Source organism: Salvelinus fontinalis, chromosome 11 (genome assembly GCF_029448725.1).
Source record: "Salvelinus fontinalis isolate EN_2023a chromosome 11, ASM2944872v1, whole genome shotgun sequence".
In the NCBI taxonomy this organism is placed as follows: Eukaryota; Metazoa; Chordata; class Actinopteri; order Salmoniformes; family Salmonidae; genus Salvelinus; species Salvelinus fontinalis.
Genome location: NC_074675.1, coordinates 30,849,451 through 30,872,219, shown reverse-complemented (window position 1 = coordinate 30,872,219; position 22,769 = coordinate 30,849,451). Strand labels below are relative to the sequence as shown.

The window sequence follows — 22,769 nt, the reverse complement described above, 5'->3', positions numbered from 1 at the left end:
AATGCCTATCCACCACCATGGACTATTCAGGAGCACCAATCAAACCCTCAACCCTTTTAACAGCTGTTGCATATGAAATACTCTGGACAGCCCTGACTTTGGCCACCTCATTCTCTTTCACCATTGTTGGGCATTCCAAACACAATTGCAACATGTCACATTTTCATCATATTTAAAACACATGATAAGATATTTTTTCCACAACTTGTCTTCTTGTCTTCTTCATCTTGTCTTCTCCCTTCTGCAAACACTTGAAACATGTAAAAAAAGCTTTACAATGATAACACTGCATTGGTCTTGGAACAAATACTTTGACTCTGTAGTCTACACTTGAGTAGGGCGAGACTCTATATTAAAAAAACGAAATAACAGTCTTCACTTTTTCTTCATTCACCACACGATTCATCCGACGAACATCAATCACTCCAATCCCTGCAACATCGACTTCCCACGAAACGCCAGATATTACCCCCATTGAGGGGTGCCCTGTTCCAAAGAGACACACAGGACACATCAAACTTCTCAAATCTGATGAGACGCATCACACCCTCCTTCTGGTACGGCAACTGCACCACCTGCAACCGCAGGGCTCTCCAAAGGGTGGTGCAGTCTGCCCAACATATTATCGATAGCACACTAACTGCCCTCCAGGACAGCTACAGCACCCGATGTCACAGGAAGCCCAAAATTATCTTCAAGGACATCAACCACCCAAGCCACTGCCTGTTCCCCCCGTTATCATCCAGAAGGCGAGGTCAGTACAGGTGCATCAAAGCTGGGACCGAAAGACTGAAAAACAGCTTCTATCTCAAGGCCATCAGACTGTTAAATAGCCATCACTAGCGGCTACCACCCGGTTACTCAACCCTGCACATTAGAGGCTGCTGCCCCATGTACATAGACATGCAACCACTGGTAACTTTAATAATGGACCACTAGTCACTTTAATAATGTTTACATACTACTCTTCTCACATCAACACCATTATCCTAGAAACCCTAGACCTACTACAATTTGCATACCGCCCTAACAGATCCACAGACGATCCACAGACGAAGATGCAAAAACAGACGTACCCCCATCGCGACGTCCCCCAAAGGCTAACTTGATAGCCCCGGTCTACTAACTGCTAGCTTGCCTGCCCCGGTCTGCTAACTGCTAGCCCCTGCTAACTGCTTGCTTGCTAACCTGGTCTGCTAACTGCTAGCTTGCCAGCCCCGGTCTGCTAACTGCTAGCTTGTTTAGCCCCGGCCTACTAACTGTTAGCTTGTTAGCATCAGCCTGCTAACTGTCTGAATCGCCGTGTCCCCAGTCAGCCCAACCACTCATTGGATCCATATGTTCACTTGGCTACGCATGCCTCTCTTTAATATCAACATGCCTCGTCCATTACTGTCCTGGTTAGTGATTACTGTCTTATTTCACTGTAGAGCAGCAATATGCCTTAACCAACCATGTTATTCCACCTCCTACATATGCGATGACATCACCTGGTTTAAATGTCTCTAGAGACTATATCTCTCTCATCTTTACTCAATGCCTAGGTTTACCTCCAATGTACTCACATCCTACTTTACCTTTGTCTGTACACTATGCCTTGAATCTATGCTATAAAGTTAATTTCTTTGCCACATTTCTTGCAGGTTTACTTTAGTCGCTTCTTGTAAACAGGATGCATGTTTTGGAATATAGATGTATATTCTGTACAGGCTTCCTTCTTTCAACTCTGTCAAATTGGTTAGTATTGTGGAGTAACTACAATGTTGTTGATCCATCCTCAGTTCTCTCCTATGACAGCCATTAAACGCTGTAACTGTTTTGAAGTCACCATTTGCCCTCATGGTGAAATCCCTGAGCGGTTTCCTTCACCGAGTTAGAAAGGACGCCTGTATCTTTGTAGTGACTGACCAAAGTGTAATTAATAACTTCACCATGCTCAAAGGGATATTCAATGTCTGCTTTTTTCTCTTCTCCATCTACCAATAGGTGACCTTCTTTGCGAGGCATTGGAAAACCTCCCTGGTCTATGTGGTTGAATTTGTGTTTGAGATTCACTGCTCGACTGTGGGACCTTACAGATAATTGTGTGTGTGGGGTACAGTTATGAGGTAGTCATTAAAAAAGCATGTTTAACACAATTATTGCACACAGAGAATGATTAACTTAATATGTGACTTGTTAAGTAAACTTTTACTCCTGAACTTATTTAGGCTTGCTATAACAAAGGGGTTGAATACTTATTGACTCAAGACATTTCAGCTTTCCATTTTTTATGAATTCGTAAACATTTCTAAAAACGTAACTCCACTTTGACAATATCGGCTATTGTGTGTAAGCCAATGACAAAAAAAAAATCGAAATTTAATACATTTTAAATTCAGGCTGTAGCACAATAAAATGTGGAAAAAGTAAAGGGGTGTGAATACTTTCTGAAGTCACTGTATAAAGAGAAACAATGGAGATAATAGCGAGCAGTAGTTTTCCCATGGTCTAGCTAGCTAGCTTTTGTTGTCGGCTAGTTTGCAGCGGGTGTTATCAAAGAGGATGTTGTTGCACATTTTTTTGCTTCTCCCTTTTCAAGAATAACTTTTAACAAGAAATTAAGTTTTGAATGATCATCATCTGGTGAGTGGAACTGTGTTTTTTTATTGCAGCGCGCTTGCTGTTAGCCATCTCTGAAAATAACTTGTGTGTGAAACATTGTTGCATTTGAAGTGGAACTGACATCATTTTAGCAACATGAAATCTTATTAAAATCTGTTCATATACACCCCCAGGAAGAACATTAAACTTGTTTTATACATTTTCTGACAAGTGACAACTTAGATATGGTCATTTTCACATTTTCGCAAATTCTTAGGATTACGTATACTAAGGCAAAGTTGGTCTGTAGCATAAACTGGAAATGTTATATGTTTTACTGAAATTATGATTTTCTGTTTGTTTCATATCTGCAAAGTAGTTTAAACGCTATCAGTTCCACTTTAAACTGGTTACTTTGTGTACTAAATGTAAAATATTTTTTGCAATGGGAAGTAATAGTTGTATAATTCGATTGGGAAATACTTAATGGTTGTGTTTTTGTATTCTTATGATTGGGACCTATTGGCTTATTATATGTCTGAGTTTATGGACTGCTTATTTTTTTATATTTCACCTTTATTTAACCAGGTAGGCCAGTTGAGAACAAGTTCTCATTTACAACTGCGACCTGGCCAAGATAAAGCAAAGCAGTGCGGCAAAAACAACAGCACAGAGTTACACATGGGATAAACAAACGTACAGTCAATAACACAATAGAAAAATCTGTATACAGTGTGTGCAAATGAAGTAAGGAGGTAACACAATTAATAGGCCAAAGTGGCGAAGTAATTACAATTTAGCAATTAACACTGGAGTGTTAGATGTGCAGATGAGGATGTACAAGTAGAAATTCTGGTGTGCAAAAGAGCAGAAAATCAATAACAAACATGGGGATAAGGTAGGTAGTTGGTTGGTGTCACGCCCTGGCCTTAGTATTCTTTGTTTTCTTTATTATTTTAGTTAGGTCAGGGTGTGACATGGGGAATGTTTGTGTTTTGTTGGTTTTGGGTGTTTCTATGGTAAAGGGGTTGTTGGGTGTAGTATATGGGTTTGTGTTGAGTACATGTGTCTAGCGTTGTCTATGTATGTTTAGTTGTCTAGGAGAGTCTATGGTTACCTGAATGAGTTCCCAATTAGAGACAGCTGATTTCGGTTGTCTCTGATTGGGAGCCTTATTTAGGGTAGCCATGGGCTTTCATTTGTTGTGAGTAGTTGTCTATGTGATACGTTTGTAGCCAGTGTGTGCACATCGTTGTTTAGCTTCACGATCGTTTTCTTGTTTTGTTTAGTGTTTAAGTGTTTTTTGTTTCGTTTGCCTTCTTCGTTAATAAAAAGGAGATGGCTTATTTTCCTAAAGCTGCGTTTTGGTCCGTCAATCCTCCACACGATCGTGACAGAACTACTCACCAATACAGGACCAAGCGGCAACAGGACCCACCTACACAGGATTCGTGGACATGGGAGGAGATACTGGATGGTAAGGGGCCGTGGGCACAACCGGGAGAATATCGCCTTCCTCGTGAAGAGCTGGAGGCAGCTAAAGCCGAGAGGAGGCGATATGAGGAGGCAGCACGGAGACAAGGCTGGAAGCTCGTGAGTACAACCCAACAATTTCTTGGGGGGGGGGGCCTTAAAGGGAGTGTGGCGAAGTCAGGTAGGAAACCTGCGCCTACTCCCTGTACTTACCGTGGAGAGCGAGAGTACGGGCAGACACCGTGTTACGCAGTAGAGCGCACGGTGTCTCCTGTACGCGTGCATAGCCCGGTTCGGTACATTTCAGCTCCACGTATCGGCCGGGCTAGACTGAGCGTTGAGCCGTATGTCATGAAGCCGGCCCAACGCATCTGGTCACCAGTGCGTCTCCTCGGGCCGGCGTACATGGCACCAGCCTTACGCATGGTGTCCCCGGTTCGCCTACATAGGCCGGTGCGGGTTATTCCACCTCCCCGCACTGGTCAGGCGACGGGGAGCATACAACCAGGTAAGGTTGGGCAGGCTCGGCGCTCAAGGGAGCCAGTACGCCTGCACGGTCCGGTATTTCCGGCGCCACCTCCCCGCCCCAACCCAGTACCACCAGTGCCTCCTCCATGCACTAGCTATATGGTGCGTGTCTCCAGCCCTTTACCACCAGTGCCTAAACCACGCACCAAGCCTCCTGTGTGTCCCCAGAGTCCTGTGCGTCCTGTTGCTGCTCCCCGCACTAGCCCTGAGATGCGTGTCCCCAGCCCGGTGCCACCAGTCCCGGCACCACGCACCAGGCCTACAGTGCGCCTCAGCCGGCAGGAGTCTGCCGTCTGCACAGCGATGCCTGAACTGCCCGTCTGCCAAGCGCCATCTGAGCCATCCGTCTCCCCAGCGCCATCTGAGCCATCCGTCTCCCCAGCGCCATCTGAGCCATCCGTCTGCCATGAGCCTGCAAAGCCGCCCGTCTGCCATGAGCCTACTGAGCCGCCCGCCAGACAGGAGCCGCTAGAGCCGCCCGCCAGACAGGAGCCGCTAGAGCCGCCCGCCAGACAGGAGCCGCTAGAGCCGCCCGCCAGACAGGAGCCGCTAGAGCCGCCCGCCAGACAGGAGCCGCTAGAGCCGCCCGCCAGACAGGAGCCGCCCGCCAGACAGGAGCCGCTAGAGCCGCCCGCCAGACAGGAGCCGCTAGAGCCGCCCGTCAGACAGGATCTGCCAGAGCCGCCAATCAGACAGGATCTGCCAGAGCCGCCAATCAGACAGGATCTGCCAGAGCCGCCAATCAGACAGGATCTGCCAGAGCCGCCAATCAGACAGGATCTGCCAGAGCCGCCAATCAGACAGGATCTGCCAGAGCCGCCAGCCAGCCATGAGCAGCCAGATCAGTCAGCCAGCCATGAGCAGCCAGATCCGTCAGCCAGCCATGAGCAGCCAGATCCGTCAGCCAGCCATGAGCAGCCAGATCCGTCAGCTAGCCATGAGCAGCCAGATCCGTCAGCTAGCCATGAGCAGCCAGATCCGTCAGCTAGCCATGAGCAGCCAGATCCGTCAGCTAGCCATGAGCAGCCAGATCCGTCAGCTAGCCATGAGCAGCAAGATCCGTCAGCTAGCCATGAGCAGCCAGATCCGTCAGCTAGCCATGAGCAGCCAGATCCGTCAGCTAGCCATGAGCAGCCAGATCCGTCAGCTAGCCATGAGCAGCCAGATCCGTCAGCTAGCCATGAGCAGCCAGATCCGTCAGCTAGCCATGAGCAGCCAGATCCGTCAGCCAGCCATGAGCAGCCAGATCCGTCAGCCAGCCATGAGCAGCCAGATCCGTCAGCTAGCCATGAGCAGCCAGATCCGTCAGCTAGCCATGAGCAGCCAGATCCGTCAGCTAGCCATGAGCAGCCAGATCCGTCAGCTAGCCATGAGCAGCCAGATCCGTCAGCTAGCCATGAGCAGCCAGATCCGTCAGCTAGCCATGAGCAGCCAGATCCGTCAGCTAGCCATGAGCAGCCAGATCCGTCAGCTAGCCATGAGCAGCCAGATCCGTCAGCTAGCCATGAGCAGCCAGATCCGTCAGCTAGCCATGAGCAGCCAGATCCGTCAGCCAGCCATGAGCAGCCAGATCCGTCAGCCAGCCATGAGCAGCCAGATCCGTCAGCCAGCCATGAGCAGCCAGATCCGTCAGCCAGCCATGGGCCGTCCCTCAGTCCGGAGCTGCAGTCCCTCAGTCCGGAGCTGCAGTCCCTCAGCCTGGTGCTGCCCCTTATCCTGGTGCTGTCCCTTACCCTGGTACTGCCCCTTAGTTCGGAGCTGCCCCTGACCCTGGTACTGCCCCTTAGTCCGGAGCTGCCCCTTAGTCCGGAACTGCCCCTTAATGCAGTGGGGTTCATGTGGAGGGGGGTCATTTGGAGGAAGCTAAGGAGGCGGTTAGGGACTGTGGTGACGTGGGGACTACGACCAGAGCCGGAGCCGCCACCGTGGATGGAAGCCCACCCAGACCCTCCCCTAGACTGGTTAATGGTGCGCCCGGAGTTCGCACCTTAAGGGGGGGGGTTATGTCACGCCCTGGCCTTAGTATTCTTTGTTTTCTTTATTATTTTAGTTAGGTCAGGGTGTGACATGGGGAATGTTTGTGTTTTGTTGGTTTTGGGTGTTTCTATGGTAAAGGGGTTGTTGGGTGTAGTATATGGGTTTGTGTTGAGTACATGTGTCTAGCGTTGTCTATGTATGTTTAGTTGTCTAGGAGAGTCTATGGTTACCTGAATGAGTTCCCAATTAGAGACAGCTGATTTCGGTTGTCTCTGATTGGGAGCCTTATTTAGGGTAGCCATGGGCTTTCATTTGTTGTGAGTAGTTGTCTATGTGATACGTTTGTAGCCAGTGTGTGCACATCGTTGTTTAGCTTCACGATCGTTTTCTTGTTTTGTTTAGTGTTTAAGTGTTTTTTGTTTCGTTTGCCCTCTTCGTTAATAAAAAGGAGATGGCTTATTTTCCTAAAGCTGCGTTTTGGTCCGTCAATCCTCCACACGATCGTGACAGTTGGATGGGCTATTTACAGATGGGCTGTGTACAGCTGTAGCGAACTGTAAGCTGCTCTGACAGCTGACGCTTAAAGTTGAAGTCACCAACTACAGTGATTTTTGCAATTCGTTCCAGTCATTGGCAGTAGAGAACTGGAAGGAAAGGCGGCCAAAGAAGGTGTTGGCTTTAGGGATGACCAGTGAAATATACCTGCAGGAGCGCATGCCACGGGTGGGTGTTGCTATGGTGACCAGTGAGCTAAGATAAGGTGGAGCTTTACCTAGCAAAGACTTATAGATGATCTGGAGCCAGTGGGTTTGGCGACGAATATGAAGCGAGGGCCAGCCAACGAGAGCATACAGGTCGCAGTGGTGGGTAGTATATGGAGCTTTGGTGACAAAACGGATGGCACTGTGATAGACTGCATCCAATTTGCTGAGTGGAGTGTTGGAGGCTATTTTGTAAATGACATCGCCGAAGTCAAGGATCAGTAGGATAGTCAGTGTTACGAGGGTATGTTTGGCAGCATGAGTGAAGGAGGCTTTGTTGCGAAATAGGAAGTTGATTTTATATTTAATTTTGGATTGGAGATGCTTAATGTGAGTCTGGAAGGAGAGTTTACAGTCTAGCCAGACTCCTAGGTATTTGTAGTTGTCCACATACTCAGTCAGGACCGTCCAGAGTAGTGATGCAAGTCGGGCGGGTGGGTGCGGGCAGCGATTGGTTGAAGAGCAGGCATTTCGTTTTACTGGCATTTAAGAGCAGTTGGAGGCCACAGAATGAGTGTTGTATGGCATTGAAGCTCGTTTGGAGGTTTGTTAACACAGTGTCCAAAGAAGGGCCAGATGTATACAGAATGGTGTCGTCTGCGTAGAGGTGGTTCAAAGATTCACCCACAGTAAGAGCGACATCATTGATATATACAGAGAAAAGAGTCGGCCCGAGAATTGAACCCTGTGGCACTCCCATAGAGACTGCCAGAGGTCCGGACAACAGGCCCTCCGATTTGACACACTGAACTCTATCTGTTAAGTAATTAGTGAACCAGGCGAGGCAGTCATTAGAGAAACCAAGGCTGTTGAGACTGCCGATAAGAATGTGGTGATTGACGGAGTCGAAAGCCTTGGCCAGGTCGATGAAGACGGCTGCACAGTTTTGTCTTTTATCGATGGCGGTTATGATATAATTTAGGACCTTGAGCCTGGCTGAGGTGCACCCGTGACCAGTTCTTTTAACATCGTGCTGTATGTGACTGATGTCTTTCCATCGCTCCCATTCACTGGTGTAGTGGTGCCTGGAGAAGTGGGTATATACATTTTGCCAAAAAGTTTCCAAATGGCCCGCCCAGCTAAGGAAAGGCATCCAGTGGGGAAAATCCTATGTTTTCCAAAATATCTTTCAGATTCTCACTCTCAAAATCACCCATTTTTTTATTATAGAAAAAAATACAAAAATGTGGTCTAAGTCCACAACAATGCTTAAACCACATCAATCTGATAGGGTGGGCCTGGCTCCCCAGTGGGTAGGCCTTTGTCCACCCAGGCCCATCCATGTCTATGCACCTGATGCAAACAACTCATCACAAATAGCCTACTAATCAACACTTCAGACTAAACTTAATCAATACCTGGTTTGCATACAAATTGTTACCTTAGTTAGCATTTACTGGTAGATACCATCAATTGAAACGTATTTCCTACCCTACCAGCTGACACCATTCTTATGTGAGCTGCTCAATACCAAAACCAGTTGAGAGCTGCACACTCTTGCTGCCTGCAGATGATATTCCGCTGTGTGCAGCACGCATGTCAATATATTTCACTTGCTTTGCGATTGTGTAGGCTACTTTGTACACGATTTCTTTATTGTACTACATTCATGATAAATCGTATACGTCCACTACACAACTTTAATACGCATCAGTAGGGATTAAGAAGTAAGTATATCTATACGCAATGCCCACTGAAAAAAAGTGGGTATACGGCTTATACCTGCGTTTACCCTCCACTACACCACTGGCCCTTTGTGTTTTATAAAAAGTGCACTCTCCTACATGAGTGCGCTAGGTTGCTGTCCCTTCATAATCCCGAACACGTCACACACTGAAGGCCTATAGGTTCGCCACTGCGCAAACATGTCTATAATAGATAAGGATGTTAAGATACTGTATTAACATTTCAAGAAAGGAGTGTATATATTTGGCCTGATTAATTAGTTTTATGCGCTGACTGAATGGAAGCTGATAATTCTGAGTTGTTTTACTCCACTGTCTCGTATCTGACACAGAAACATATGTGATCTTGAGACCGGACTACTGTACTCAGGTGTTCAAAAACGCATTACTCCATTGTTTGTAAACAATGTAATTGCAAACAAACATTATATAGCCTCAAAAGATGGTTAAAAATATTATTCTGATCTCATGAGTGGCCAGTCCTTCCATCCCATAGATCTGTCTGAATTTGAGTGTTTTTACATTTCGTTCTCCCTCAGCTGTTTACCGAAAAAGTGGCGGGGTGTCCACTTTGTTGTTGTTTGTACTGCAAAGGGGTATACTAGCCACCGTGCTTCTACATCTGCATTGCTTGCTGTTTGGGGTTTCAGGCTGGGTTTCTGTACAGCACTTTGACATCTGCTGAAAAAACAGCTTTATACATATATTTGATTTGATTAGTATACCCCTCAGATCTGCAAGATTCCCATTATACAGTGTATTACTGTTTGATCATTACCTCATCGTTCAAATCATATCAAACTTTATTTACACAGGCTTTACAAAAGTAAATGAATCACACATCTATTTATCTGTAACGCAGAACGTGAATGATCCAGAGTTGCTTTGCTTTCCTAGGAGTGTTATACACAGTTTTTACTCCCATCTTCTGGCAGACGTCTTTGTCCTAATTATCTTCCCTTTCAGTTTTCATCCTGTTTTCTTTCTTTGTGGACTTTGTGCACATGCTTCAGCAGATAAGCCTTATGAGTGAATCTTAAACCACAGATGGCACAGCCATGTTGTTTCACTCCTTTGTGAGTGAGTGTGTGAGTGGTTAGGTTCCCCTTGAGACGGAAGCTTTTCCCACAGTCACCACAGCTAAACGGTTTCTCTCCTGTGTGAGTCAGTATATGCCTCCTTAGGTCCCCCTTCTGACTGAAGCTTTTCCCACAGTCACCACAGCTAAACGGTTTCTCTCCTGTGTGAGTCAGTATATGCCTCCTTAGGTCCCCCTTCTGATTGAAGCTTTTACTGCAAAAATTACAGCTAAATGGTTTCTCTCCTGTGTGAGTCAGTATATGTCTTCTTAGGTCCCCCTTCTGAATAAAGCACTTCCCACAGTCACCACAGCTAAATGGCATGTCTCCTGTGTGAATACTCATGTGCATGGACAGATTTCCTTTTTGTTTGAATGTCTTGCCATAAAAGGGGAAGTTGCAGGGTTTCCCCAATGGTGGGGTCGGAGCCAATGGTGGGCTGGGATCCAATGGTGGGCTGCTGTCAAGTCCTACTGGGTTGCTGCTTATGGCTGAGCTGTGGATGGAGGCATTGTTTTGATCATCTGGAGGGTCACAGGAAATTTCGAAACCCTTTAGGTGGGTCACAGTGGCAAAAGGTTCAGGATCCACTCGTTTAGAGTCAATATCTACGTGCTCCACAATCTGGGTTTTAGGAAGAGTCAAGGACCAAAGTGGGTCCTCCTGATCACATTCACTTTTCACACAGGAAGGAGTGAATTTGAACTCTATGATATCAGGCTCCAGCCCTTGAATCTGCTCTTCCTCTATAATCTGTGTGGGCTTTGGGTCCTCCTGCCCCAGACTGGGGCTCCACTCCTGCTCACAGTGCTGCTGCTCAGGGGGAACCTCCTCTTCAGAGACAGCAAGAGAGAGAGGCAGGGAGCCTGGAGGGAAGAGCAGAATGAAATATAACACTTGAATCATACAGGTGAATTATAGATCTCTATGGTCTATACAGCCATTAGATGTGCCTGAGGGCAGATAGCTAGGGCCAGCTTCTAGGCCGAGATTGCATCTTAGTCTAGCAGTATAACACTAGCCCAGCATGCAACTTATTTACCGACCTGTATCTGTGCATGTTTGACGACGCTCAAACGGTACTTCCATTGTCAGCGAACGGTTCTGATAAGGAATGCGTTGTTTGCGTCGCTGAGTGGTATGAATAAGGAATTGATTATAAAGGATTTCCTTTAGTAAGTTACTTTAGACACTCATGATGAATATATATTTTTTATTTACATTGTCAGGTTGAAATATTGTCTGTTTTACCTATGAGGGGATTCGATTATCTGGCCCAGGTTACACCGATGGGAGGAGTGGGTGAAAAATTGCATTCGTTTTGGAACCGGGCTGCCTCCAGAGCCAGGTGCCCCGTTCAAAGTAGTGAAGTGCAGTTCGCAAACGATTCCTTATTTCTGAACGACTCTTTTTACCCACTCGAGAGTCATGATTCGTTTTTCTGAGCAACTCGTTCATTTTAGTCGTTTGTTTGACCTGCTGGGCAATGGACTCTACAGCAGGATTAATAAGCGCTCCTCTAGTGACGTGCTTACAACAACAAAATAGATCGTGCTGCAGGCAGCATAGAGAATAAAAAATACATGTTTAGAACTGATAATTCTTCGCATGGTGCAATAATTAATGCAATTAATTGATCATTGAATGTTATGATGGACACAGCTTTGTTGAACCAGAACATACACAGCCTTTCCTCAACCAACTTGGACGCGAGAGTTAATAGTCTGGGGTGCTGCAGTCCACAAAAGATATTGTGCTTATTACCCTCGCAGCAGTCAAGCAATGCATTCCGCCAAGAGTTGTTCACAATCTAGTCCGGTTGCAGCCACAACTAGACCTATCGTATTGTTATTTTGGTGTTGACATATTCCATTGGTCAGCGCAACATGTAATCTCACAATCTATTTGTTGGTCATTCTACAACTGATTTATCAATCACATCATGGCTTTTATTCACATATGTATAAAAGCCTAATGTATAAAAGCCTCATTCTGTTTTACTTCTGTCAAACCTTGAAAAAGGCCAAAAGCCAAAACGCGTTGGTTCTACTTTTAGCAATAAAGACGCTTTTTCAAATGTAATTCCATTGTCCTTCAAGTGTTGCCGAATATCCTCTCTAACTCCGTTTCCTACTTAATTCATGCACTTTGGTTGGAAAGTGAGGTAGCGGCAGTGATTCCCTTTGCATCACAGAGTGGTGCCCAGAAAATAATTCAATCCAATTATTAGACGTGAACATCTCACCTCCAATTCAAAACGAAACATGGATGTCAATGTTTGCGCAGGATGTGAAAACACGCTTCGTTCTACATCCTGTCTGCAGAAGCATGGTGCCCGTATTGCCAGGCTGATTAGCTAGGACAAATAGGTGTGAAACACAGACAGGTGTGCTCACAAAGGAAGAACATGGAATCCATATTTGGTTTTGATTTTGGAGGTGGGGTGGTGTAGCATCTAGGTACGTGCACAGATGGGGGTCTACCTCTGCACGAGCACCTGCCCCTTTTCCCTCCTACTCGCCAAGAGCCCTTTTGGGTGGTGGTATAAAATATATTTTTTTGGTACAGTTTTTGTCGTTGTTGTTCTGACCCCACTGCCCCCAAGTCATTGTGACGTCAAGTTCGACACCCCTACCCAGTCTGTTGGTCTGCCCTGTATGAAGCTAGTGTAACGGATGTGAAATGGCTAGCTAGTTAGCGGGTACGCGCTAGTAGCGTTTCAATCAGTTACGTCACTTGCTCTGAAACCTAGATGTAGGGTTTCCCCTTGCTCTGCAAGGGCCGCGGCCTTTGTGGAGCGATGCGTAACGATGCTTCGTAGGCGACTGTTGTTGATGTGTGCAGAAGGTCCCTGGTTCGCGCCCGTGTCGGGGCGAGGGGACGGTTTAAAGTTATACTGTTACACTGGGTTGTGCCTTTTCCCCCCAGTCTGCTCTGTATGGTGATTGCGTGCGTCCGGTACCCAAACATACATGGTTTGAAATACGGTCACCGGTCAAGTGTGTGTACCAAGCTTAGCTACATAGTTTAGCTATCAGAAGTGAAATGACAACAATGAACAGGGAACCGTCATATTTTTGTATAAAATATATAATAATGAAAGACAAGGATTGCTGTTTTGAATTTGGTCAAGTTAGTGTGGGAAAGGTGGGAAAACAATTGTTATCATCAATGATAGGCCACCAGGTACAGGCAACCTTGATGGGAAACTATTGAGAATGGTAGCAGACTGTATTGCCACGCCTATTTGCTATATCTTTAACCAAAGCCTAAATGAGTGTGTGTCCACTGGCGTGCAAGGAAGCTAAAGTAATTCCCAGGGGTGAAAGAAAGCTGGAACGGTCCGCTACGGAGTACTGGCAAAATAAATAGTGGGGGTACGCCGTACCCATAAAACATGAGCCTTATTACAATAATTAAACAGATTTCAAGAAAACTGTAAGCTATTACACTATTATCATATTAGCATACACTACAGTTGGGAATGCGTGGTATGTCAGTGAACAGCATGCAGCCAAAACAGGTCTTTCACAATATTTAAAAAAACAATGGCAGGAAAACACAGGTTGGAAAGCAAATGGCTCCTGCTGAAAATAGAAGACTAATCTGTCTGTAGGCTACAATGCAAAACAAGAGAGAGATGTACTCATGCCAAAAGCCTATCGGCCATCGCTGGTGATTGAGCTGCGCATCATTGGGTGAGTCGGTGAACCTGGCAGTGGCGCGTATTCATAGATGCCAAGGGATGCCAGTCTTCCCCAAAAGAATTACTAACAAAAAATGTATTTCATCTCTGTGTTTCATCATTTTCCTTGAATTGGCAAGAGGATGAACGTAACTCACCGGAGAAAGCATCCGTGTGAGGGAAACAGCACCCCTCTGTCTCTGTCTCATCTATCTGATGCTGTCTGGTCAAAAAGAGTATGACATCGTCGCCGCCCGTAGCATTGAATGCAAGGCAAGCCAGCGAGCATTTGGCTTCCCTTGATAAAAAAAAAGTATTAAATAATAGCGAATCAGCGTTGAGCCAAACCGAGTGAGCGCAACTGTGAATGGTCCTGGCGCACCAAAAAAAAAAAACTGGATTGGCTTCACACCAATCACATCACATCGAGAGAAGAACTTCATTGACAGAAAACTTGAAATGTTGTGTTGTTGTCCTCCTGTGGCTAACTAGCTAAAATTGCCCTATTCCTAAATGAGCCATGGATGGAGATAGGGATTTGGACTTGTGGTTATAATACATTTTTAGTACTGGACAATGATTATAACAGCGATTGATCCAACCATAAATTCATACTTTGTGCCCCTGGCCTGAGAGGATGGAAGTTCAACATGCAGTTAGATGTAGTAGTCTAATGTTAACTAGCTGGCTCATCATTGCCCATGAAAGGAAGTTAGGCTAGCGAGCAAACATTTTAGCCAGGTAGCCTAGGATAACAAAAACTAAAAGCGTGTACTGTATGACAGTCATTGACCGTTTCGTCAACATGAGAGAGGAGGATGGCATTGGCGTTTCTCAACAAGCAGGGTGAGTCAACATGTTTTTTCTACTTAAACACAAGCTCACACACGCACAAACACACACACAGTATTAGACTAAGAATGAGGTGATTTGATGATATTAAAATGTTGAAGTTGAAATGGTGCTGGAATAGTGGAGGCAGCTCCTTTTTTCTTTGCGACTTGCTGAAAATGTAGTAAACATCAACTTGTTTGACAATGTTGTAGGTCATCTAACTGTTTGTTACATGCAATATGCTTTGTGGACTTCACCGAACAGAGGTTGCTCTCTGGATATGTGAATATACATTATATTATAAACTCAGCAAAAAAAGAAACGTCCCTTTTTCAGGACCCTGTCTTTCAAAGATAATTCGTAAAAATCCAAATAACTCCACAGATTTTCTTTGTAAAGGGTTTAAACACTGTTTCCTATGCTTGTTCAATGAACCATAAACAATTAATGAACATGCAAACTCTGAAAAACACCAAAAGAAAGATGCCCAGGGTCCCTGCTCATCTGCGTGAATGTGCTTTAGGCATGCTGCAAGGAGGCATGAGGACTGCAGATGTGGCAAGGGCAATACATTGCAATGTCCGTACTGTGATACTCCTAAGACAGCGCTACAGGGAGACAGGACGGACAGCTGATCGTCCTCGCAGTGGCAGACCACGTGTAACTACACCTGCACAGGATCGGTACATCCGAACATCACACCTGTGGGACAGGTACAGGATGACAACAACAACTGCCTGAGTTACACCAGGAACGCACAATCCCTCCATCAGTGCTCAGACTGTCCGCGATAGGTTGAGAGAGGCTGGACTGAGGGCTTGTAGGCCTGTTGTAAGACAGGTCCTCACCAGACATCACCGGCAACAACGCCGCCTATGGGCACAAACCCACCGTCGCTGGACCAGACAGGACTGGCAAAAAGTGCTCATCACTGACGAGTCGCAGTTTTGTCTCACCAGAGATGATGGTCGGATTCACGTTTATCGTTGAATTAATGAGGTTTGGAGGTGGAGGGTCCGTCATGGTCTGGGGCGGTGTGTCACAGCATCATCGGACTGAGCTGGTTGTCATTGCAGGCAATCTAAAAGCTGTGCGTCACAGGGAAGAAAGACATCCTCCTCCCTCATGTGGTACCCTTCCTGCAGGCTCATCCTGACATGACCCTCCAGCATGACAATGCCACCAGCCATACTGCTCGTTCCGTGCGTGATTTCCTGCAAGACAGAAACGTCAGTGTTCTGCCATGGCCAGCGAAGAGCCCGGATCTCAATCCTATTGAGCACGTCTGGGACCTGTTGGATCGGAGGGTGAGGGCTAGGGCCATTCCCCCCAGAAATGTCCGGGAACTTGTAGGTGCCTTGGTGGAAGAGTGGGGTAACATCTCACAGCAAGAACTGGCAAATCTGGTGCAGTCCATGCGTTTAAATGGTACCTCATTCAGTTGATGGTGATTTTCTATATACTACAACACGAACAGATTATAGAGCAAACAACACAATTATCACAACACATTGGTTGTAATATGTTTTTTTTTTCTGTCTTGGCTTCCCCAGGGTTTTACCCATGGATCACTACTGGGAATTGGACATCATTTTGAGGACTATAATTTACACCTCATATTGTGGCCTACGATATGTGTCTCCACACACCTAGGTCTAGGCTATTGATGGATTCAAGACAAGGTTGTTTTTAATAATTTCAATAATTTGTGCGGTATTAAAAAAGAATCTGCCAAAGTCTCCAGTTATGTAAAATTACGTAGAATTGCATGAAATGCATTTATAAAAGGACATATTTTCCCAGGTACCTAGGCTACTAAAAATGGTCCCGTTTATGCGACTTCTGTAAGTGCCTCTACTATATATTTTTTTATAATAATCTCAGAGCTCCTCGGGTCATCCCACTCTCGCACTCACTTTTTGTTTCCCGCACCTACCGATTTACAAATTAAGCACTGAACACCGGTAGTCTAGACCCTAGCTATATACAAAAATATCCACACAAGCTACTAGCCACATAGCCAGCCAGCCATATATCATGATTAAGAAGATAATGAATATTAGGCTATATTATGAAATTATTTAAAGCGGCAATATGTAACTTTTTGGGCGACCCGACCAAATTCACATAGAGATGTGAGTTATAGATGTCATTCTCATTGAAAGCAGGCCTAAAAAGATCTCAATCTAAAGTAGATCTGTTCTATGTGTGCTATTTTTATGCTTCCCGTTCTTAAGTTTCATTCTTGCATCTTTTACTTTCGGTTTTGTACACCAGCTTCAAACAGCTGAAAATACTATATTTTTTGATTATGGAAAATATATTTCACAGCGGTTTAGATGGCACAATGATTCTCCACACTATACTTGCTTGTTTTGTCACATACACTGAAATTAGGTGAACTATTCGAATTTTAGCAACCAGGAAATGGAGGAGTGATTTCTGCATGGTACACCATTAAGAGCATTGAAGATAAATCACAATTTGTTCAACCTAATAATTAATTGCACACACCTGGTGTCCCAGGTCTAAATCAGTCCCTGATTTGAGGGAAACAATGGGAAAATGCAGTGGACCTGGCCTCGAGGTCCAGAGTTGAGTTTGAGAGGCCTATAGTATGCCAACATACTCAAGTATAGCTTTTTTTATTATGAAGGAGCAAACATTTCTAAAAAGAAACGAAATAGAGCGAAGCACAGGCAAAATCCTAGGGGAAAAGCTGGTTCAGTCTGCCTTCCAACAGACACTGGGAGACAAATTCACCTTTCAGCAGAACAATAACCTAAAACACAAGGCCAAATATACATTGGAGTTGCTTACCAAGACAACATTGATGTTCCTGAGTGGCCTAGTTAGTTCTTACAGAAATCAGCATGAAAATCTATAGTAAGACACTCTGCCTCCAACGTGGGAAAAGCATTGCCAAACAGGTACAGACATAGGTCAGTAAATAAGTCACACGGTGGGCTAGTTTGCTAGTTTTATACGGCTAGACCGAAATACAATCAACATACAATGTCGATCTAGAAGCGGGACTAAGTTGTACCCCTGCCTATATCCCATTTCAATCAGCTTTTCCGGACAAAGACAACTTTTTTTATATCATGCACGGTCAAAGTTACAGTAGATAACTGTTTTTAAACCCTCAATTGAGCTCTAATTTTTGCTCAAAGCCCAAAGTGGTTTATTCAACAACCTTTCTCCAATCGATGGGCATTTGGTAGTCTGATTTATCAGGCTGTAATACAAAATGAATTGGTATATTCAGGCTGAAACGAATGAATGTAAAATCTTGTAAACGTTCCTTCCAAGCCAGAATGTTGAATAAACTTACTCTACTGGTGGTCTGTGTGGTTGTCCTTCAGCCGCTTATAATTTAAGATAAAATATCCACAGGAGAGTATTGTTTACCTGACTTTTTAGAGTGCCGGTACTAAAGTTGACATTTCTATCACCTGGCACATGCTCAAAACCATGTGAATACCTGCTGACTTCAGTTAGTATGCATGCATCGCACGCACATGTGTTTGCTCATGACCGAAGACACGTGCACAAGATGGAAGTACATGCACGCAATGCATGCATACTAACTGAAGTCAGCAGGTGTTTACATGGTTTTGTGCATGTGTGATAGAAATGCCAACTTCAGTATCGACACTATAAACAGTCGGGTAAACAATACTTTCTTGTGGAAATGTTGTCAAAATTTTGGACCATCTTAAGGACCAACACTACGGACAACCGGTAGAGTAAATTAAAATATAATTGTATTAAACATTCTGGGGCCAAGCTTCCTGTCATCCAGGACCTCTATACCAGGCGGTGTCAGAGGAAGGCCCTAAAAATTGTCAAAGACTCCAGCCACCCCAGTCATAGACTGTTCTCTCTGCTACCGCACGGCAAGCAGTACCGGAGCGCCAAGTCTAGGTTCAAGAGGCTTCTAAACAGCTTCTACCCCCATGCCATAAGACTCCTGAACATCTAATCAAATGGCTACCCAGGCTATTTGCATTGACCCCCCCCCCCCCCTATTTTATACCGCTGCTACTCTCTGTTGTTATCATCTATGCAGTCACTTTAATAACTCTACCTACATGTACATATTACCTCAATTGCCTCGACTAACCGGTGCCCCTGCACATTGACTCTGTACCAGTACCCCCCTGTATATAGTCTCGCTATTGTTATTTTACTGCTGCTCTTTAATTTCTTGATACTTTTATTTCTTATTCGTATTATAAAAATAAAATAAACTGCATTGTTGGTTAGGGGCTCGTAAGTGAGCATTTCACTGTATTCGGCTCATATGACTAATACAATTGTAATTGTAATGCCTTGATCAGACCGACAGCCTCATTGCATCAACGCTGCGTAATAAATTCTGCAGTCAAACTCTTTTCATTATGTAATCCAAATATTTTTGTGGATATGTGTGCAACAAAAAGTTAAGCATTCACCTTGTGCTACTATCTGTCAAATCTACGCATGCAGTGTAGATACAGGATAAAGAATGCACTGCACCTGCTTCTGCAACGCTGCAAGGCAAACACAGCGTTCCATTGGAAATGAATGTACTTCTGGTGTACCAAAATGCAATCAAGTTGTCGGTCCTATCGAGGCTTGAGGAATATTTACATGATTTGGCAGTCATTAGTTTCAGGCGGTATATACCAATTAATTGTGTATTACAGCCTGATTCATCAGACTAGGCATTTGGAATATGTTAGAAAATGACAGGTCCAATCAGCATCCTCTCAGAAATAATGGGTGGGTTTAGGACAAAATCCCACTTCGCCAAACACTGAGGGGATTCGATTAATATGCCCGGCTGCCCGGGTGGATGGACTTTGCACCGGGTGAAAAGTGATTGCATTAGTTTTGGAACTGGGCTGCCTCCCTGCTGTGGCCGAAGGCGAAGTAGGCTCAAAACAAAAGTGAAGTAGGTTAAACACATGGAGTAATGAGTAGGATTCAGTGTGTTCACATGTAAACGTTATTGCCTTTGATCAAAAAACGCTTCATCTGCCTTCCACATGAAAACTAGTTAGAAAACTCTAAAACATATTTTATGGGAAAAAAGAGATGTATGTTTCTGGACGACGCATCATACCGCATTGTTGACAATATGACTGAGCGGCGCAATTACTGTTCGATTTGAGCAGGGTTCCCCTTCCTCACCGGCTTCGCCGGGCCCCGAAGACGTGGATGTCGATTAAGGCGGCCCCCTGCACCTCTCTGATTCAGAGCGGTTGGGTTAAATGCAAAAGACACATTTCAGTTGAAGGCATTCAGTTATACAACTGACTAGGTATCCCCCTTTCCCATAGCCCGGTGCAACCTAGGCCAACTTAATCGAACAGTGCTTTGAATTAGGCCGTCCTCTGATTGGTTGACGGTGATCCAATCGCCGACAAGTTCGTTTTGAAAAATGCCCCTCCACCACCAGGCTAGTTATTCTTGGGCGAATCTAAAAAAAAGTATTTATTTGAATCCAGGTTTTTCTGGCGACATAATTAAGTTACACATAATATCGTCAGAGGGTGAAGGGGGACCTGTATCAGTGATCTTGACCAGATAGAGACAGATCACCTGCATAGATGGAGCACCTTATGTACTCACCTATGGATATAACTGGTTATAACTAGGTATAACCGTGTACAAAGCTACCTTAGATATATGCTAAGTTGCGATCAAAACAACTCACGAAAGTGAATAAATACTTTGTAGAACTGAAATTACAGAATCCAGCTACCCTCTGAATGTACACGTGCTGCATTGGTGTGTATTCTCTGATTTCTTTTATACAATTTCTAGAATATCCCATACGTGCATCTTGATATGATATTGTGGGTGCTATACCATTTGGTTTGAAGTGACAGAGGATTTTGTCATGTTTTGATACTACTCCCATTGTTTCACTTACAGCAATGTTAATGCTGGCTGTGAGGTAAGTACATAAATAAAATTAAGCCATATATATATATATTTTTTTTGGGGGGGGGGGTCTACTGCAGTGGTTTTCACCACAAACATGACCAAATGTGTATTCAAACGTTCTGAAAACGAAATGATACTATTAGAAATAATGTGGATTGCACTTTGGAAAAAAGCTGCGCAAAGGAAATATATTTTCGTTTTACAGAATATGCAAATGAACTGTAATTTCGATCAAATAAGTGTTTTAGTCAAGTTTGTTTTCAGATAACATTAATTACATGTCTAGTTATGTTTTGATAAGACATAGTTAGATGTTTTTGCTATGATTGATTTTTCCAATTATTTTTTCCTGGGATCAAACTATGTTGGTAGCTTTATGGGTTAAACAACTATAAAATTGTGATTACTGTTATGTTAAACAGTTGATTAATTGAGTAGAACTATAGCTATCTATCAGTGTATCTACATACGAACCTATTTTACATAGTTTTATCTCCTGTGTGATCCGCAGCATTCTCCGTAGCCGATCATTCTCCTCCTGGTACTCCGCTACCGTTTTCTCAACTGCCCCGACAATCTCCACAACAGCCGCCGTTAAACGCTCATTTAAAAACACATGCAACAACTGTAGTTTAGACATTTTTAGTCGAATTATAGTTGTGCAGCCTATCCTGTTCAGACAGTGGGTCTTATTTTCTCCACATAAGCAATGGAAAATAAAGTCGTCTACAATCCTACTTCCGTGTTGTAGTCGTTTTTCTTTTTCTTTTTTTTTTTTACTCCTTGGTTCTGGTGGGTGGCAAACGCAGAAACATACAACAGCGCCGCCAGCTGGATGGGGGTTTATTACTTTACAAGGCAGCATACAGACCAGAAGTAAATGGAAACGATAACTTTAACTAACTAATACTATTGGCTAAATGGGATGGAGATCTTTTCTGAAAATGATACGTTTTTAATGCATCAATAACACCAGTCTGAGCATTCTCTTATCACCCTGAGAGACATTTCAAATCAAATAATCTGAAAATCCTTCATACTTTGAACAGCTGGCCTATGAGCTTCCAACAATACTCTGTACTGTTTGATCGTTACATCATCATACAAATCATACTTTGTTTACAAAGAACGTTTTATAAAGGTAAATCCATCACACATCTATTCCAGTTGTTTTGCTCGCCTATGGACATTTCACATATAACGTGGATGAGGTTGTGAAATGGACTCGGATAATACAAAATATACAGTATGTGAAAGCGCCCTAAGAGTGTTGTCCACATCCTGCCTTTTTTCACCCATCTTTCTTATCCATTTTGTTTTTTTTTGTGGATATTTTTTACATGCTTGAGTAGGTTTTTCCTGAAGACTAACCAAAGTATATGTTTGGTTAGTGTTCCCTTCTGACCGAAGCTTTTCCCCCAGTCACCACAGCTAAAAGGACTCTCTCCTGTGTGAGTCAGTTTATGCATGGTTAGGGTCCCCTTCTGACTGAGGCTTTTCCCACAGTCACCACAGCTAATTACGTTCTCTCCTGTGTGAAACCTCATGTTCCTGGATAGATGTCCTTTTTGTTCAAAGGTCTTGTCACAAAAGAGGCAGGCACAGGATTCCCCACCATGACAGAGTCGAACATGGGCCTTCAGTTTACAGGTGGAGTTGTAGCATCTTTTGCAGAAGTGACATTCACTGGGTCTCTTCTTGGGGAGAATCACATGCCTCTGGAGGTCAGCTTTCTGAGCAAATATTTCACCACATTCACGTCAGTCGTGAGTTTTTCTAGATGTGGTGTTGGGTTTAGAAGATTGTTCCCCCAATGGTGGGTTGAGATCCAATGGTGGGCTGGGATCCAATGGTGGGCTGCTGTCAAGTCCTACTGGGTCACTGGTTACGGCGAAGTTGTGGTTGGAAACATTATTATCGTTGTCTGGAGGGTCACAGGGAGTGGCATGAGTCACAGTGACAAAAGGTGTGAGATCCACTGGTTTAGTCTCTCTGTTCTCCACAATCTGGGTTTGGGGAAGAGTCAAGGACAAAAGTAGGTCCTCCTGATCACATTCACTTTTCACACAGGAATAAAAGGAAGATGGAAGGAAAGATGCTCTTCCCCTTAACTGGTCCTGAGTTCCTCATGTTCCTGTTTAATCTGTGTGGGCTTTGGGTCCTCCTGCCCCAGACAGAGGCTCCACTCTTGCTCACAGTGCTGCTGCTCAGGGGGAACCTCTTCTTC

General features: G+C 44.5%; 1 protein-coding gene across 1 annotated transcript; it reads right to left on the bottom strand.

The window, feature by feature from the left end:
• Positions 1–8,465: 8,465 nt before the first annotated feature.
• LOC129865511 (zinc finger protein 853-like) lies at positions 8,466–21,292 on the bottom strand. Its single transcript, XM_055938365.1, has 2 exons — positions 21,017–21,292; positions 8,466–10,952 (listed from the first exon to the last, which is right to left on the bottom strand). The coding sequence occupies exons 1-2, from the start codon at positions 21,180–21,182 to the stop codon at positions 9,970–9,972; spliced, it is 1,149 nt and encodes a 382-aa protein (XP_055794340.1). The 5' UTR covers positions 21,183–21,292; the 3' UTR covers positions 8,466–9,969.
• Between the last annotated feature and the right edge of the window lie 1,477 nt (positions 21,293–22,769).